This window comes from Populus euphratica, unplaced genomic scaffold (genome assembly GCF_000495115.2).
Source record: "Populus euphratica unplaced genomic scaffold, PopEup_1.0 scaffold111.1, whole genome shotgun sequence".
In the NCBI taxonomy this organism is placed as follows: Eukaryota; Viridiplantae; Streptophyta; class Magnoliopsida; order Malpighiales; family Salicaceae; genus Populus; species Populus euphratica.
This window is the reverse complement of record NW_011499877.1, coordinates 1,531,403-1,549,467: the sequence shown is the minus strand read 5'-3', so window position 1 is coordinate 1,549,467 and position 18,065 is coordinate 1,531,403. Positions and strand designations below refer to the sequence as shown.

The following is an 18,065-nucleotide window of genomic DNA, read 5'->3' as shown; positions in this document are numbered from 1 at the left end:
TTTGTCAAAAGAAGTTTCAACTCTTCTTCTCATTATTGTAGTATGTATGAGCTATATTTAGAAGAATAAGAGAAAACAGAAAATCCAAGCAACTTCATAAAAGCAGTCTTGAAAAAAATGGCCATTCTTTTTAGCAAAGAATTTTGGATTACTACATATCTCATCAAAGAAAGACTACCTTAGAACAAGTTATGAAGCTGCAACAAAATTATTATCACTCTCATCTAATGCAAGTGACAGAAACAATTATACACAAGCTCATCATTCCATGCGGTATCTTGAGGAAAGAAATTGGTGACACTCACTTTGCATCAACAAGAGTCATAGAAGCCTGGTGTTGTATGAGCCACAGTATGGGCATTTGCGATATAGCCAATGGAAACGAGCAGCTCCTTTCTTCTCACAGTCATTACAGAGTATAAACTGCAATCCCTTTCACAATCCATCAAAGGATATATTTTATAACATTTTGCAAGAATAATGAGGGAAGGAGATCTATAAACCTGAGTTTGTCCAGAGTATTCATCTGGAATCTTTTCTTCAGCCAGTAATGCATCCAACATCTGAAAGTACACCTGAAAGATATTCGAACAGTTTAGTGAATGAAATTCAAGACGTCCCACAATAGTAAAGCAGCTGAATAAAACTAGCATGTGAATTGAATATTCAATGGCTTACAAAGAAGCCTGTTAAGCAGATGACCTTTCATAAGACCACAAAATTGTCAAAAATGAATGCAGAGAAATCCAAGACTGTCGAGAGAGCCACAACTATGTGCACAGAGAGTTGTTTCTCCATAGAAACACATATCTGGAGCAACAATGAAGATAGTTTCTTACATTAAAGTTGAATCAGAACTGAATACAAACGAGAACCTTTAATGTCTTGCCTGCTCATTTGTTCGCTGATAGGAATTAATTCATCTTGGAAATTATATACACTGATCCTTAAAGTTTAAAATGATATCACTTGAACAATTTCACAGCAATTACTGAGTTGTACTGATTTAGCCACAGAAACAAGAGCTTTTCATGGTTATACCACTGCCCTGGTTCTATCCTGAAATTCAGAGGTGAGATGAGCCCTAGAAGACAGATCATACTAAATTTTGACCACTTGATCCTCAAAAGTGGTCAAATATATGTTAGAACTGCTTTAGCTTGAAGAACTTATTGTCAATAATCATGAACTTTTAAATTCAGCAAATCAGTTTCCTTCTTTTCCAAATCAGTAAATTTTATTCACAGTAAATTTCAGTTTTAGCATTGAACAAGTCATCTTTCAGAGTGCATTGATTACTTCTGGGAAAACACAATAAAGTGGAAATGATGATGAAGAATATGTTATAAGAATATGATATTAGTACTTGGGCAATACTTCAACCATCGAAAATACAAACTGCTTAATAGAGAATGGAATATAAGGAGAGAGAAAAAACAAGAAGAAGAAACTGACTACGAAAAAGACAGAAAAACATAAGGTAACTGACCTGCATGTCTCCAAGTGACTTGCTACAGATTGGGCAGGTGTAGTGAGTGCAAGTATATTCCTAGCAGAAGCATAAGAAACACCAGTAAAATTATATAAATATACATTATTTGAAGAAAATGGCAGGTTAGCTTAGCCAGGCACCTGAAAACATGTTGAGTGCATCAAATGACCACAATAAAGGGCTTTCACAGGAGTGCTTGATGTGAAAATGTATTCATGGCAAATTGGACAGTTGTCCTCCAGACATTTTTCTCTGCACACATGAACGGAAAGAGACCTTGCCATGCAGGCATTGCAATTCATGCAGTGAAAGTAATCGATGCCCAATCCCTTCCCCACTCGGCAGAGGTTACAGTAAGGGCAGTGGTAGATTTCCCTATTGAACATATTCCATGTTAAAAGTTTGACAGTTTGGACTTTACAAAAAAAACTCAAATAAAATATATAGACAGAGACCTGATGCAGGAGAGCACTATTACCATATATAATTGTCAACATAAAAGGAGGAGGATGAACAATAAAAGAGAAAATGTTGGAGTAAAGATTACAAATATTGAAAGCACATTGAACTTCCTTTTTAGAGAAGAGACACAGATTGCCTAAATAACAAGGAAAGAATGTCTATATGTTTTGAGATTATGTGGAAGATCAAATTTGGATAGATCTGAACATTGAAGGGGAGGGTATAATTTTGTTATGATAATTTATGATGGGATTATCTTGCAATGTAAGTCCCGAATTATGATAATATACTGTAATGAAATTCTTGTAGACTCTGAAATCTAGCGACTGAGAAAGCAGACAGAATATATTTGTTTCTTGCTGCACATCCATTTTAACATCTGCATCTCAGCTACATTTAGAAACATGGAGCATATCTGAATGGGGACCAATCCAAATAGAACTACAATTCTTTTGTGTGACAGCATTTGATGAGTGAAAATTTAAGTTTGGCATATCTGAATTAAGGTTGTGCTATGCCTTTATCAGCTTTGTTGGACAGTGTTTGATATATGAAAAGTTGAGTTTGGCATTTCTTTCCTCTTCTAGATTTCAGGAATCCTAATTTATTGTGAGCCAAAGAACCCTTTGTGGTTTTCAAGGTTTAGCCTAGTGGATTCTGCTCAGCTAAGTAGATTCAAGGTTTCATATCTTCTGCCATTCCATCTACTTGTTCTACATCAATGTCTACTAACAGGTTTATTAAATTTACTTTTAACCTATTAGGATTTTCTATGCATAAGGTTCTAATCTTATTTCTCCATTTAATCTGCCTATCCAACTACGGCACCCGTAATATCCTCATCTTTATTCTCCTCTTGTTTAGTGACTAGTTGAAAATGATCAGACTCTATCGACTTTACTGTATATTGGTTATTAACCACCACATAACCATGCATTGCTAAAATTGTAATGCATATACTTTGTTTTCAAGTTATATACTCGACAGGGTACCTTATTTCTCCAACACCTGCCAAAATATTTCCTTGGCACTCTTATCATAAACATTCTCTAAATCATGAAGACCATAGGAAAGTCTCTTCTTCCTATATTTCTTATTCTTTTTAAGAGAAAAATAACCTCTGTAGACAATCTCCCAGGCATTAAACCTAATTTATTTTCCAGATCCTGTGGCATCTCAGTTAATCATACTAAGCACCGTTTCGCAGAACTAAATGCAGTATCTATTAAGTTTAGTGCCCAATATTGTGTGCAACTTTGTAGTTTGCTCATCCAATTTCTTTTTATCTAAGGGATAAGGGAGTTCCTCAAATTATCAAGTATCTTACTCGTTTTTAATAGCTTATTGAATGCTTTCATCAACCACACCCCTCCCACAGTTCCACTTTCACTTAGCTTTTCCAAACTTCTATAGGAATTCAGCCAGGACTGTTTGCTCTCCTTATCCTCATCTTCTTCAGAGCCTCCTTCACCTATGACATCCAAATGCAACATGTATATTCAGAGTTTCTTGCACCTAATGAGGTTGTAAAATCTCAAAGATTTCCCCAGAGTGACCACTATCAAACAACCAGTCAAAATAAGTTCTCTTCCTTTCCTTAATCTTGTGTCTCTGACCAAGATTTGCTGATTTTCATTCTTGATATGCTCACCATGTTTCTTCAAAAATTGGAGTTGATAATGCCTGATTCAGTTAATTTTAAGGAAGATTTCTGACTTCTAGATTATCATACATATTGCATATCTACCTTCTGGCTGCAATAAGTTTTCTCAGATAAATTGGGGGGGGGGGGGGGGGGGGGGGAGAAGATTGTGATAACATTGGGGAAAAAGAAAAATTAAAAAGCTTATCATTGTTTGAAGATTACCAATTCAACAAGATAAATTATTGTCAATTTGAGAAAAGTTCAAGTTTGTAAGGATGCATCACCTTTCATCATCAAGCAATTTGCAGATCCTGCAATAGTATCTTCCCATCGATAAATTATTACAGGAGACAGATGAGCATGTTCCTCCAATTGGCTGTATAATCAAGCATTTCATGCACATCATCTTTCTAATAGCTCTCCTGCATAAGTAATATAAACATGTAAAGAACTGAGGGAACAAAGGCCATCAAATTCAAAGGGCCACAAATAGAATGTTATTCAAAGTTTTGTCATACCTATCAGTTGAATGATCAGCCAACTCATCATGGCAACGTATGCACGTATAAATCTTGTTACAACAAGGCATGACAAGCTTACAGTTTCTTTTATAGTGTTTGCAACCCAGGATTGGTTCAGGAGAATCCCGATAAGATGGATGCTGACCTGGAATTTCTTCCCCACCATTACTTGAGATGGTTACTTCTGTATGAGATATCTTTTGATGAACAATCCAACGGCTGAAACAATATGGAGGCTGTTGTTAATATTCCATTAGCAGATAGGGGCAGAGGGGTCACAGAAAGAAAGAAAAAGAATGTAGTGCCTGAGCTTAACAGTATCTGCCAACATTGATGACTCTAATTAGCAAACATCAACAGATGTGGTTATATGTTTGTAATCATGGACAACTTCAAGTGTCATTAAGTGTTTGAATCAAGTTCTTTTTTATTAATTGTAAAGTAGCCATATACTATTGATGTTTGACTGGGGTTAAATAATTCTTGCTTAAATCATCTTTTTTCGGTTTCTTGATGTACGAAATAGCATAAATTGGTCTGTTGCTCCAACCTAGTGCACTAACTCTTAAAAGTAATTGATCAGACAGAATATTATCTTTTTCAATCAAGGGAAGTAAAGATTCTGGTTGAAATCAAAAGCATAAGTTTTATTGGTAGTCTTTCCTCAGTATGGAATGGAGGCACTAATGATGCCGTGTAGGCCATTTTTCTAGTAGACTAACACATTATGCTTATGAAGTATCATAAATTTTTTCACTATGGTAAAATTCTAAAATTATAACAATAAAGACAAGCTTAAACCCACCTCATTATCAGGTTCTGGATTATGAATGATTTCTTCTGATGATCCAAGGATGATTCACGAGATACTCTTCTTATTGCTGCCTCCATATCATCCTGACTCATTTTCAATAGCCGCTCATGATACTTGGACTTCAGAGTTAATTGAAAAGGCTGGCCTGGTTTATCAGTCTTATTTGTAAGATTAGAAACTTCATTAAATCTCTCCTTGTCACCCTCGCAAAGTAGTTTTTTACATTCTGAACATTCATCACTGTTTCGATCTCCATGATGTATATTTACTTTATCATCGAAACTTTCTTCTTCTTGCTTCTCAACATTAACACTATAAAAGTCTCTTTGTGAAACCTCAATGGTATCATAGAGATCATCACCTTGTTTGTCAAGGGCTTCTGTAGGCAGATATGTTGCAATAATATCCAGAGGATCAGGATTACATGAAGTATTCAACTCCGTTGCCACATGAGCTATGTCATACCCTTCCAACCATTCTCGCAACCAGTCATCAAACATTGTATTTTTTGTCACATTACGCCATAAAGACATCATTTCACATTGTTCCTCAGGTGTTAAAGAACCAAGAAGCCAGGGTATCATATCTTGTAACGTTTCGGCTTTAATGTTCCCTAGCATGCGTCCAATGATCTTTTCTTGCTCTTGGATGGAGAAGCATTCTCTAAACATGGGCCAAAGTTCAACTTCTTCTCGATGAACATGGTCAGACAGTAGTTTATGCATTGACTTGCATGTATAATGGAGTTTCATACATAATCGATTGTGCTTCACCAGTATCAGATCCTGCTTTTCCGGATCATCAGTAGAAGCGGAAATGCGCAGTTCAGATATCTTATCTAACAAGTGGCTAACTTCATTAAAGTATTCAACTTCAAGCTTGTGGTCAATGGTGTAGGAGTGGCTAATGTTTCGAACTTCTTCCTTAGCTTCCAGGGCTGGAAAGACAATTTCATCCTCTGCATCACTATGGAATTGATACCAAAACTGCAGGAGATGGAAGTGTCGGTGGAACTCTGTTAGGAATCCAAAGTTTTCAGCTAGTTTAACTGAACCAAAGACAAGGTTTTCCAAGTCTTTCATGAGAGCCTTGTGGAAGAAAAAAATGAAATCCATCGGTATTGGTTGATTGATAGTTGGAGCTGAAGAACTCTCTCCACCAGGCAATTTAAGAAAAGCATCCGATGCCCATAATGTCCCAGGAAAAAATATGTGCAGATTTATTTCGCTAGTGTAAGATGTTTCACATGCCTTACCTCTGTGGGAACCAGGAGATAAAGCATAAGAAAGAAAATTTTTACCCTTCTTCGCAGAGACCAGTTCTATATTATTAGATTTAGATTCCTTACAAGTCTGAGTCTGTGAGGATAAGGAAACAACATCCTTGATTTGCTCAGGTAGAATAGAATATCTGCTCCTGAACACTTTCTCCAAATCCTTGCAGAAATTTTCCATGGAGGTTTTGCCTGAATAACCTATTTGGAACCACTCAAGTAAAAGGGAAGTGAAAGATTTGTTGGCTAAAATATCTCTCAAATTCATGCTATCAAGAATGGGCCTGGATTCATTTTTAGACAAGTGAACTGCAAACCAAGTGATTGCACACTTCAGTAACCCCAGTGGCATAACATGAAGGCTCGTGTACAAGATCTGCAGCTGTGTTTCAAGGCTGCAGTTGTTGCTAATAAAGGGAAATACCTGATAAAGACAGGAATCTGTCATTTGACAATGTGGTGAATGGTATGTAATGAATAATCACTGACTAGTGTTGGATCAAGACTTCTGCAACATGACAAAGAAAAGAAGATAACAAAACAGTACCTCGGTTTCATAAAAAATAAATTGTTTGGTAAGATCCATCGCCAAAGATTTCATTTCTTGGCAAAGCTTCTCTACAAACTTGCACGATGGTAAGTCCTTTTGACAATACAGCAACTTGTGTAGGCTTTCTATGTGATTTTCAATGGAGGACTGCTCATTGGAGGAAGTGAACATGTGTTTGTTCTCAAGCTTTAACACAGGGTAAAAGAACCTCTTCAATGCAATGCTGTTTACAAGAAAACATCCCGTAAGAAATATATAAAATGAACAAAAAGATGATAGATATTTGCAAGGAAAAAAAAAGAGAAGAAAAAATCAAAATATACAACCTGGAACCTTATGAAATTGAGTTGTCTAGTAAAACAGAAATTTCTCAGTTAGCTATGATAATTACCTGTAAAAGATAATCACATCAGCGAGAAATTTCAGCCTGAAGAGTATTGAATCTACAGTTAAAGCATTGATTAAGGTTCTGATCTGATACAGCTCTTCCAAAATTTCTTTCCACTCTTTCTGGATGGCAACATGCCAAAGATGTAGATAATCAACCAGACTTTTTCCAACGTCAGTTTGGACACAATGTTTCCTTCTTTGTTGATTTTGTTCCAAAAGCCTCTTAGAGGATTGCAATTGCATTATGCTTTTCATCTTGTTGGGTACATCCTGATTTCCTTGTCTAATCCTGATGCAAGCCCCAGGAGAGGATTGATCATTTCTAAGGAGCCAAGAAATTACCACCTTCAACACCACATGAGGTAATCACAGTCAGAGAGTTGATTTATACTAGGAAGAGAAATTAGCTCAGGATCTACCTCTTGCAATGATTCTTCCTTGGGTACCATTTGTCTGATGCATTGTACAGTCTCCACTTGTTTGTCTGGACAAAAAAAGGAGTACATCCATGGCAACAAATCCTCCAGCACAATCACAGGGACGCTGCAAATGAACTGCCACACAAGTGAAGCCTGTTCACTGGGAGAGAACTGCTGCATAAGCAAAGGAAAAACCTGTACCCCGAGGCATATACATACACCATGGTTATGATATTTCTAATACAAAGAACAAAAGCTTGAATCATATCAAACATGATGTGCAGTGCATGAAATTATCAGATTGAATGTTGTTCAGAGAATTGGTTAGATAGCTAGTTTATTTTGAACTCATCCTAGTCTTGCAATTCACTGTAAGATCTTCCAAAGAACTCCTGGATGGATTTAATTCAACAATTATGACAGCTAGCAGGAGGCAACATCCTGTTGGGCATCAGTTGAGGAATGAAGACTAAATGGAAGCTGCATCATGAAAGAAGTAAGTAGTACAATCCTTTTTCCAGGTTTTTTTCTAAATTGAGTCCTTCATCTTCCTCTCTTAAATGAAAATGTACAGTTGGAGCCTGGGATGACCCTCAGTTTTACCTAGAGAGTCTAGCATCACAACACTGACTATTACTTTATGTGATAAATTATTGCAAAATTATTTTTTATGTTTCCAAATAAATTCCAAAAGGATGGGAATAATCTACAGTTGCAGAAAAGGAAATGCTTGCTCTAATTTGTTGTTGGTAACAGGTAGGTTTAGTTGGTATGTTCGTCCATTAGTGGTACATTGAAGCACATATTAAGGTGGTTACTAGGTATTGCATCTGACGTTAGGCATATTTATGAATTAGTTTAGTATAATGTTGAAGGCAGTAGACCAATTGTTGTAGTAGCAAAACCAAGAGCAGAGAACTGCATAGGAAGCTGCATCATTTTTCTGCCCCTTTCTTTTGCAATTCTTGCATGTCTTCTTCATCTGTCTTTAGGATGCCAACAAAAACAAACTTCGTGCCCAAAGTTGGCCTCTCATTCATTTCTATTTTTCACCATAGAAATTCAAATTTTTATTGAATATAATAGGAGATTTAGCTGCTAATTTGAATGATCGAGATGGCGCACCATGGTGTTCAAGAAGTTTTTTGGTCCACGCGCAAAGGATATTCAAATTTAGAATACACGTATATTAGACAAAAAGAAAATTCTGAAAACTTCATGAGTGATTATTGACTAAGCCAAAAATGTCAGAAATGCAACAATAGTAATTTCAAGTATTTGCTCTTTGACATCCAAAAGAGGCCTATCCTTTTCCATGCAAACCGTTCATATACAGAAATGTACCCAAATGGTATAGCAATCAGAAGTTTTTTTTTAATTTTAGAACCATGTTTCAGTTCAAAAGCAAAAAACAAAACATGTTAGTGCAGTACCAGTGAAAGCAATTGATAACAAAGTGAAGAAGAAAAATTATGCACGTTGCCTGGAGAGTGCACCAGAAAAACAAAAAAAAAAAAACATTGTTCATGGTGAAACACAGTAATTCATGTGACTAACAGTATCAGGAACAAAAATGGTTACCTGCTCTTCTTCTTTCAGCATATGCTGACAAATGGAGGACTGCATGGTGCCGATGCAAACTACAAGTTCCTCAAAGGGCTTCAAACCACTTTTATTTTCCTCCAATCGGTCCAACCAATGAAAAATAGTTCCAAAGAGGTCATTGATGCTTTCATGCTCAAGCGAATATGTATGGGCAACATTTCTAATGCAGGTATCTAATGCAAGAAAGATAACCTGCCACATGAAAACAACTCATAATTGCTAAATCATATACATGCACAAACTTAAGAGCATGAAAGTCAAAGTACATGGCGTTTTGAATTTTAAGAGATCAAAATCTCACTCCCCTGCTTTTAAATCATGTCGCAAGTAAATATAGTTACTAACGTGCATCAATCAAGCAAATTAAAACTAGCGGTCTCTTGTTCATTGGGTACATAATATAAATATGTTTAATATGAGGATTAACGTATCTTTCCCTTATCAGTTATACAATCTGTGGAGTATTTACATATGTTGACCATCTATCTTAACAAACCCAACTATGAAGGGATGAAGCCCGACTTATTAGCATTCCTAAAAGCTTTGACTCAAGGAAACTTCTCCACAAATAAACTGTGGTGACTATGGAAGTCAACTTCATGTATTTGTTAGCTCATATTCTTTGATTAAGTAATTAAATAATTATTCAGAAATGAGAGAGGCTGCTTACCTGAATTTTGCCAAGTAAACATTACAATTCCCCACCCCCCCTGAAATAACCAATTGCTCATCGGATTTAGAAATATCACCAAAATTCAATTGCATTTTCTGCTTGTTTGCTTAGAAATCTAGGGAACAGATAATAAATTCTATCTCGATCAAGCCTAATTCTGACAAATGCTAGTGCTAAATTTTACTTTGCATAACTACAAAAAAAAAAAAAACCTTTTTCATTTATTTCTCTTCTTCAATTTTCTCAGCAACCACAACAACAAAAAAAAATCACAATAGATAAGCTTGTGGTCGGTTATTTATATATGCACACACACCTCATCTTCGGTAGCTGCGTGATACTTATACGCAAGTTTGAGAAAATCGAATCTTCGACGGAGCTCAACTACCAGCTCGGGTCGACGAGCCTCACTCTCAGCCTCGGAGGCCGTGACTGCCAGACGGCGGAGGTCAGCTATCTCCACCCGCAGTGCCTTGTGGAAATGAACAAACAAAAGTATGGGAGCGTCTGTGAGCCGGACATTGGAGAAACACTCCGCCTCCACCACGACCGGCGGCCATGGCGACTCCGCATCTCTCTCCTTATCCGGCGGTAATTTCGGAGAATCGCCGACGCCGGAGCTGTCCATATAATTGTAACATTAACGGAGGCGATCGAGAGAGGGGGGGGAGGTTTGGCATCGGAGAGGGAGAGAAGGATATAGCTGCAGGAAAGTTTGGGATTAGGGTCTCTCTGTAGTAAGATTGATAGATTGATTATTTTAAAAATTATGATGATCTGATCTGATGTATTGATGATTTGTATATTTGTCTGCCACGAAGCGCGATTGAGACGTTATACCTAGCAGCTTTGTTTTTTCGCTATTGACTTTGGAATCCCAAGCGCGCGCCAATTCTAATTTCTAAATAAGTTTGTAGAGATGTTTAGGTATTTTCCAAGCACCGGTTTCTCACGCCCATGATAGTAGGATCCATTGTGATTATCATGTTGGATCTCTCTTTTGTGCTTTTGGAATCGGACCACCGCATGGATACCTAATAATTTCTCATAAACCTAATTGGAACCAAGTTCATACTGTTGGAGGATTAAGCTAGGATCGAGTCTCTGGTCGAGAATGGATTTGGAATCGAGCTAGTACCAACTCTAAAGGTGCTTGTAGATCGGGTCAAGTTAGGGTTAGTGATAATAAGGATTGAATTAAAGCATAGCATTTTGAACCGAGATAGCTGCGATTGAGTTACGTTTGAGTCCGAGACAGTAGAATATTGGATTGATTAGGTTCAAGATTCCCGGGAGTTGCTCAAGAACTCAAGGTTTGAGATGGATTTGGATCTATATATCAAGTATGGAACTCAAAGGATAAGTATGGAACTCCAAGGATAGAGTCAAGTTCAAGTTTGTAGCACTTGAAGTCAAGAATGAGAAACTTTGGTATTGATTCCTAAAAAGCATAAAGGGCAAGTTTAAGCTGTTGAAAGGGTAGGCTGGGACTATTTCATGTCAAAAAAAAAAAAAAAAAAAAAAAAGAGGAGGGTCGGGCTACAACTAAGTGTGTGTTTCAAATTATGGTAAATGTTGTATTTTAAAGTATTTTTTACTTAAAAATATCGGGCTACAACACACAGTATGTTTCACGTTATGATAAATGTTGTATTTTAAAGTATTTTTTATTTAAAAATATATTAAAATTATTTTTTAAAAAAATTATTTTTAATAGCAGCATATCAAAACAATCTAAAAATATTAAAAATATATAATTTTAAACAAAAAAAATAAAATTTCTCAAAAGACAAGTTGGATTGTAAAAACAAACATTATTTATATCATGATCAATGATGAGGCTATTCAAGTTTGAGCATGGAGCATCTTAGGTATGAGAGTGAGCCAAGTTCACAATGTCCAGAGGTTGGATCAAGTTTGGAAGAGGATGATGTTAGATCAAGAGCACCTCGTATTAGGTTAAAAAATACTTCAAATTAGTAAAGATTAAATTCAGGGCGTCTAAAATTAAAATTGGTGTATTTTTGAATTAAATGGGGAATGGGTAACAAACTCTTAAACTTCAAATAACATGAGCATGAATATTCAATTAAGACTATGTGTATTTTACAATATAAAAAATAACTATCCAACCAAACAAGTTTTCAATTTTTGAAAAAGCAACTTAAAAACAAAAATAAAAAATAGAAATGATATCAAATGCTCCATTTTTTTAATCTATTTCTTGCATTATGAATTTGAATGAAAAGGAAAGGGTTGGAAAGAAATTTCTTGGAAATTGTTATAAAACCTATAATTATATGTATTGAATGATCATTAGAATCTCTTGAACTTTATGACTCTTGGGTTTAGTTTCTTAGTTTTCCGTGATACTTAGGTTTTTAGTATCCTTTAATTTTTCTATTTTTTTTTTATAAATAGATTATTTGTCTTGTATTCTATATATTGAAAAAATATATAATAAAATATATGAATTTCTCTTTTAAGTTTTATTATGAACATATATGTTCTTAATTGAAATCTTGGCGTGCATAAAATCTTATTTTACGTGGCTTGTATCAATTTCCATATATTTTTTTCTTTTCATCATTGTTCATACTTTATAAAATATATTTGGTTCTGTAAATTATTTTGGCATACTTTTTTTTTTTATTCATCAAGATTTAAAGTTTCTATAGAACTAATATTGTATATCCCTGAAGAATTAAATAAATTAAGTATAGTTCTTTAAGAACTAGTATTTTTAAAAAACTAAATAAATATTAGTCTTAAAAGATTGATTTTTTTTCTTTTTATATTCATGATTTTATTTGAAAAGTTATTTCCTTTTTTATATAAATAACATCTAATTTGATGAAACTTGAATTTACCGCTCTTGATATCTCTAGGAATGATTATTTGTTATGGATTCTTGGCACTAAGATTCATCTGGAAGCTATGAATCTTATAGAGACCATCAAAAAAGAAAATAGCATATCTTTGCAAGATCACATAAAAGCAAAAGCAATGATTTTCATTAGGCACCATCTCCATAAATGATTAAAAGTTGAATATCTCACAATAAAAAATCCTCTTATTTTGTAGCAAAATCTAAAGAAAATATATGACCATTAAAAGTTTAACATACTTCCTCAAGCTTGTTATAGTCGGTTGCGCTTAAGATTACAAGATTTTAAATTGGTTATTCTGCTCTTTTTAAAATTATCTCACAACAAAAATTTTGAGGCGAAAATATTATAGAAAACCAAATTTTAGAGAAAATATTCTCTACTTTTCATTCCTCAAATATTATTCTGCAATGACAATATAAAGAACATAATTTCAAGAGGTATTAAGAACTAATTTCATGTATTCTTGTGGCTAAATAAAATAATGAGTTTTTGATGAAAAATCATAAATCTCATCCCACAAGTTCTAGACCATTCCTTGAAGTGAATAGAACCTTTGTCCAAAAGATAAGAAAGAACCAATGGTATAGATATGGAAAAAATAAATAGAAATAGAGAAGAGATAATATGTTAAAAGGCAACCTACCATGTAACACCTCACCCCACTAGTAAGATATTGTCTGCTTTGGCCATGGACCTCATGAATTTCTTCTTGACAATCACGCATCACCCTAAAACACGTCTTATTAGTCAAGGTGAGCTTGCTCATATAATGCCTTCCCCCAAGTCCTCACTCGCCGATGTGCGATATTAGAATTTATCCCCTTTAAGGAGCTCGACGACCCCGTCAACACTACCAGACAGTAGTGAGCTGGGCTCTGATACCAATATAACACCCCACCCTACTAGTAAGATATTGTTTGCTTTGGGCCATGGACCTCACGGATTTGTTCTTGGCAACCACCCATAACCCCAAAACGTGTCTTACTAGTCAAGGTGAGCATGCTCATATAGGCCCTCCTCTAAGTCCTCACTCGCCGATGTGGGATATTACACACTATTTACCAAAAGTGGAGACATAATGAACCCAAACAAGAAAAGGGAAAGAATTTGCATCAACCTAAAGATAAGTGTCATGGGTGTGGTATACATGGTCATTGATTTCATACTTGTCACATGCTAAAACATCTTACAGATTTATATCAAGCCTCTTTGAAATAAAATATAGTTAAGACTAATTTTATTCATAAAGATGATTTTGAAGATCATAATGTTTGTCTTGATGTTAATGTTTATCTTGATGTTTTTTATTTCTTTGAAAACCCAAATAAAACATATAACATGCTTAATGGTGGAATCCTTGAGGATGATTAATATTCTTTATTTGTATAAGGATATTTATTTTATTGTATTTTTAATAAACAGTGTTAATTTTATTTCAGTTAAATAATAAACTTTAATTATATTTTGAATAGAAGCATAATTTTCACGATGGAAATTTATGTTTGGTAGACAATGCAACAACGCACACAGTTCTCAAGGAAAAGAAATACTTTGAATATTTAACATTAACAAAAAATGATGTCACTATAATATCAGGTCTAATAAACATGATTAAAGGCTTTGAAAGAGCTAATATTTTGTTACAAAATAACACAAAACTGGACATCAAAGATGCATTATATTCACCTGAGTCTAGAAAAAAATTACTCGGTTTTAAAGATATACACATGAATGGTTATCATATTGAAATAAGAGATGAAGATAGAAAATAATATCTTTATACTATTTCACGTATTTTAGTCCAGAAGCTTGTCCTTGAAAAACTGTTTGCTTTTTTTTTTAAATTTTATTATACGATTATGAAATCTATTGAAATAAATGTTATGATACACTAATAGTGTTCCAATTTAAAAACATTTATGTTTTGGCATGATCGACTTGGACACTTGGGATCAATAACAATGAGAAGGATTATTGGACATTTATTTGGACACCCTAAAAAAAAACTTAAAGATTCTTTTCCCAAGTGAAAATACATGTGTTGCATGTTCTCAAGGTAAATTAATTACCAAACTATCTCATCAAATGTTGTTATAGAATCATCATCTTTGCTTAAAAGAACTCAAGGACGCGCGCGTGCATACACACATATATTTCCTTACTCGTGTTATGCTTAGAAAAGATTCCAACTAGTGATTTTGGAAAGATGAATTCCTTGAAAGTCTGCTTATATGAACCTATTCATTCACCATGCAAACTTTTTAGATATATTATGGCATTGATTGATGCATCAAGTATATGGTCACATGTTTGTTTACTTTCTAGTTGAAATATTGCATTTATTAGATTAATAGCATAAATGATTAGACCACAGGTGTAATTTCCTGATTATCCAATCAAGAAAATTTAATTAAACAATATTGGTGATTTTTCTTCTCACTTCTCAAGCATTTGATAATTTTTGCACTTTTATTGGAATTGATGTTGAACATCTTATTGTTTATGTACATACTCAAAATAGTTTAGCATAATCATTTTTAAAACACCTTTAAATAATTGTTAAGACTATTACTTATAAAATTAAAATTGTCTACATCTATTTGGGGACATGCTATATCACATATTGCACCGTTGGTTAAAATTAGACCAAGTTCTTACCATAAATATCCTTATTTGTAACTTGTTTTTGGTATACCACCAAATATATTTCATCTATGAATCTTTGGTTGTATGGTATATGTGTTTGTAGCTCCCCTACAAAAAACTAAAAGTTCATAACGTTAAATAAGAATTATATTGGTTTTGATTCTCCATCTATTATTAGATTCATTGAACATTTGACTAATAATGTTTTTAAGGCATGTTTTGAAAATTGTTATTTTGATGAGAATATTTTCTTGTCATTAGAAAAAGAAAAGCTAGTTCCTAAGCACAATAATAAATTACTTGGAATAACCTAAAGTTATCTCATTTTGATTCAATGACAAATCAATATGAACTTCAAGTTCAAAAGATAATTCATTTTTAAAATAGTGCAAATCAATTACTAGATGTTTTCATCAATAGTAAAAAAGGTGGTTAAATCCCACATTTCAACTACAAATGCTTTATCTAGAATTGAAATCCTTAAAGAAAAAAAAATCCAACATAACAACAAATGAATCTATACCAAGCCTGAAGCATGAAAGACTTATTAGCGCTAAGGATAAAAATTATATAAAAAAAATTAAAACAAATAGATTATATTACTTTTGAAGAGTTCTCATCCACAAAAAAAGACAATAAATATTATGTCCAAACCATTTCTTAATATTGATCTTTATGAAGACAAACCTTTTAAAGAGACATTTCCTAAAGAGATTAAGGTGAATGGAAATAATGAAATCTCTGTAAACTATATTCATACATAAGAAATTTTGAATCAAATTTCTTTTTTATAAATGATGTGTTTGCATTTAAGGTTGTTTTTGGTATCACAAAAAATGATGATGAAATTAAACCACAAATTATTAAAGAAAACCAGCATAGAAATAATTAGCCAATATAAAAAGAAGCAATCTAAATAGAGTTAAACTCGGTCGCAAAGCGTGAAGTATTTTAACATATAATTTATATATCCAAAATTATTATACTTGTTGAATATAAATTGGTTTTTACTAGTAAACAAAACAAGAACAATTCAATTATGTAATACATAATTAAATTCCTGGTTATATCTGATAAACAACCAATAAGACCATTAACATAAAAGGATGATGCATATTAATTAGTAAAAAATTAAATTATTAGTTATTCAATTTTTTTTATTATAGCCTTGATTATTTCTTTAAATCTTTAAATCTTTTAAACAATCTCTCTTTCACCTATTACTATCAAGCACTCCAAGATTTATTTAAATAAAAAAATAAGAAATATAAAATTCCAAATAATAATGTCATATTATTAAATTTTTATACCTTGTCAAAATGATTTAAAAGAGTATGAAAAAGTAAAGGACCCTACACTGTTTTTTCACATATCATGTAAACTGTAATAACCCATTGCAAATAATTTTACCATCAATCATTTAGTGATTGTTAGTTTAGTTAGAAAATAACAAATTGTTTACTTTCAATATCATAATATTATAAAACCTTCTATCAAACATATTTTATTCGGAATTAGTTTTTTTATTATAATGATATTGTATTTTTAATTTTAAAATAATATTATTTTAATTTTTTTAAAAAAAAATTAATAAATTAATTTGATGCATCAACCCGTAGTTCAACTTGTCAATTCCACTTGTCAATTCCTTAAAAAATTAAAGTAATCAAGAAAATATTTTGAAATAGTAAAATTGCATATGTAAAAACAAAATGATGCATGTATTAAAATTTGAACCCATCTCAATTTGCTAGTGGTAAATAAACCTCCGACTACCAAATAAGAGCAACGTTAGAATGAACCTTTAAAACAAATAACACGACATGCAATTAATTACATTTTATTAATCTTTGTGATAAGTCAAACGCGGCAATAACTTTGGGACAAAAGGAGTATTATTTTGAATTTAGAGGGATATTTTAGGAATTCTACTAGAAATGTATCTAGTACATGATAGATATTCATTCGTGTAATTTCAATTATTATCACTATTAAAAATTTGCATATTTTAATTTGTAATATAAAATTAATGATACATGCGGGAGTATAATTGATGAATACATCAAAAGAGAATGAAGAAATAATAATTTTAACATTCTTATGGCATTTCCCTTAAATCATGATTTGTTTTATTTGATTTTTTGAAAGTATAATAATAATAAAATTAATAACTTATACATCACATAAATTAACATTCTTTTTACACACATATAGATATGACACCACACCTATATTTTCATGAAATCTAATTCAAAGATACAATTAAAATTACAAAAAACAAATTCAATAATAATTCATTTGTTTACTAGAAAGTAGTTACATTGAAAAGTGAATTCCTAAAAAGTAAATTATTTTTTGATATATAATAATTTCATAAAAAATGAATTAGAAAAGATTTTATGGTGTTTGGTTAAGTCATGAAAAATGAGCTGAAAAATAACTTATTAATGTTTTAATTTTATTAATTTTACTAAAAAAACAAGGATCAAATCTTGTAGATAAAAAAATTAGAGGATGAAATTAAAAAAAATATAATTTCTTAAATTATTTTAATTAAAATAATGAAAACCAAATCTAATAGATAAAAAAAGTTAAAAGATGATGAAATTAAAAAAAATTCAAATAAAAAAATAGCAATCAAAAGAATAAAAACCAAATATGATAGATAAAAATTTTTAATTAAA

General features: G+C 32.7%; 1 protein-coding gene across 6 annotated transcripts; it reads right to left on the bottom strand.

Annotated features, from left to right (window-relative positions):
- Positions 1-71: 71 nt before the first annotated feature.
- On the bottom strand, positions 72-10,864 carry LOC105128632 (uncharacterized). 6 transcript variants are annotated; one of them, XM_011030387.1, is made up of 12 exons: positions 10,161-10,861; positions 9,148-9,363; positions 7,567-7,761; positions 7,149-7,492; positions 6,755-6,980; positions 4,926-6,631; positions 4,118-4,339; positions 3,884-4,021; positions 1,633-1,867; positions 1,490-1,549; positions 504-575; positions 72-423 (listed from the first exon to the last, which is right to left on the bottom strand). In XM_011030387.1, exons 1-12 carry the CDS (start codon positions 10,470-10,472, stop codon positions 322-324), a joined length of 3,828 nt encoding a protein of 1,275 aa, XP_011028689.1. In that variant the 5' UTR covers positions 10,473-10,861; the 3' UTR covers positions 72-321. The 6 variants fall into 6 exon arrangements, with proteins under 6 accessions (XP_011028689.1, XP_011028691.1, XP_011028688.1 ...); XM_011030388.1 differs by having other exon boundaries at positions 333-423; positions 1,490-1,511; positions 10,161-10,864; XM_011030389.1 differs by having other exon boundaries at positions 72-575; positions 1,490-1,511; positions 10,161-10,864.
- Between the last annotated feature and the right edge of the window lie 7,201 nt (positions 10,865-18,065).

What these genes read in the sequence shown, in the direction of transcription:
- LOC105128632 (XM_011030386.1), bottom strand. Translation starts at nt 10,472, where the DNA reads ATGGACAGCTCCGGCGTCGGCGATTCTCCGAAATTACCGCCGGATAAG. An exon ending in ATCCAGAACCTGATAATGAG is followed by an intron (nt 4,340 to 4,925) that starts GTGGGTTTAAGC and finishes ATATTGTTTCAG; the next exon opens with CCGTTGGATTGTTCATCAAA. An exon ending in AAATTGCTTGATGATGAAAG is followed by an intron (nt 1,868 to 3,883) that starts GTGATGCATCCT and finishes TATGTTCAATAG; the next exon opens with GGAAATCTACCACTGCCCTT.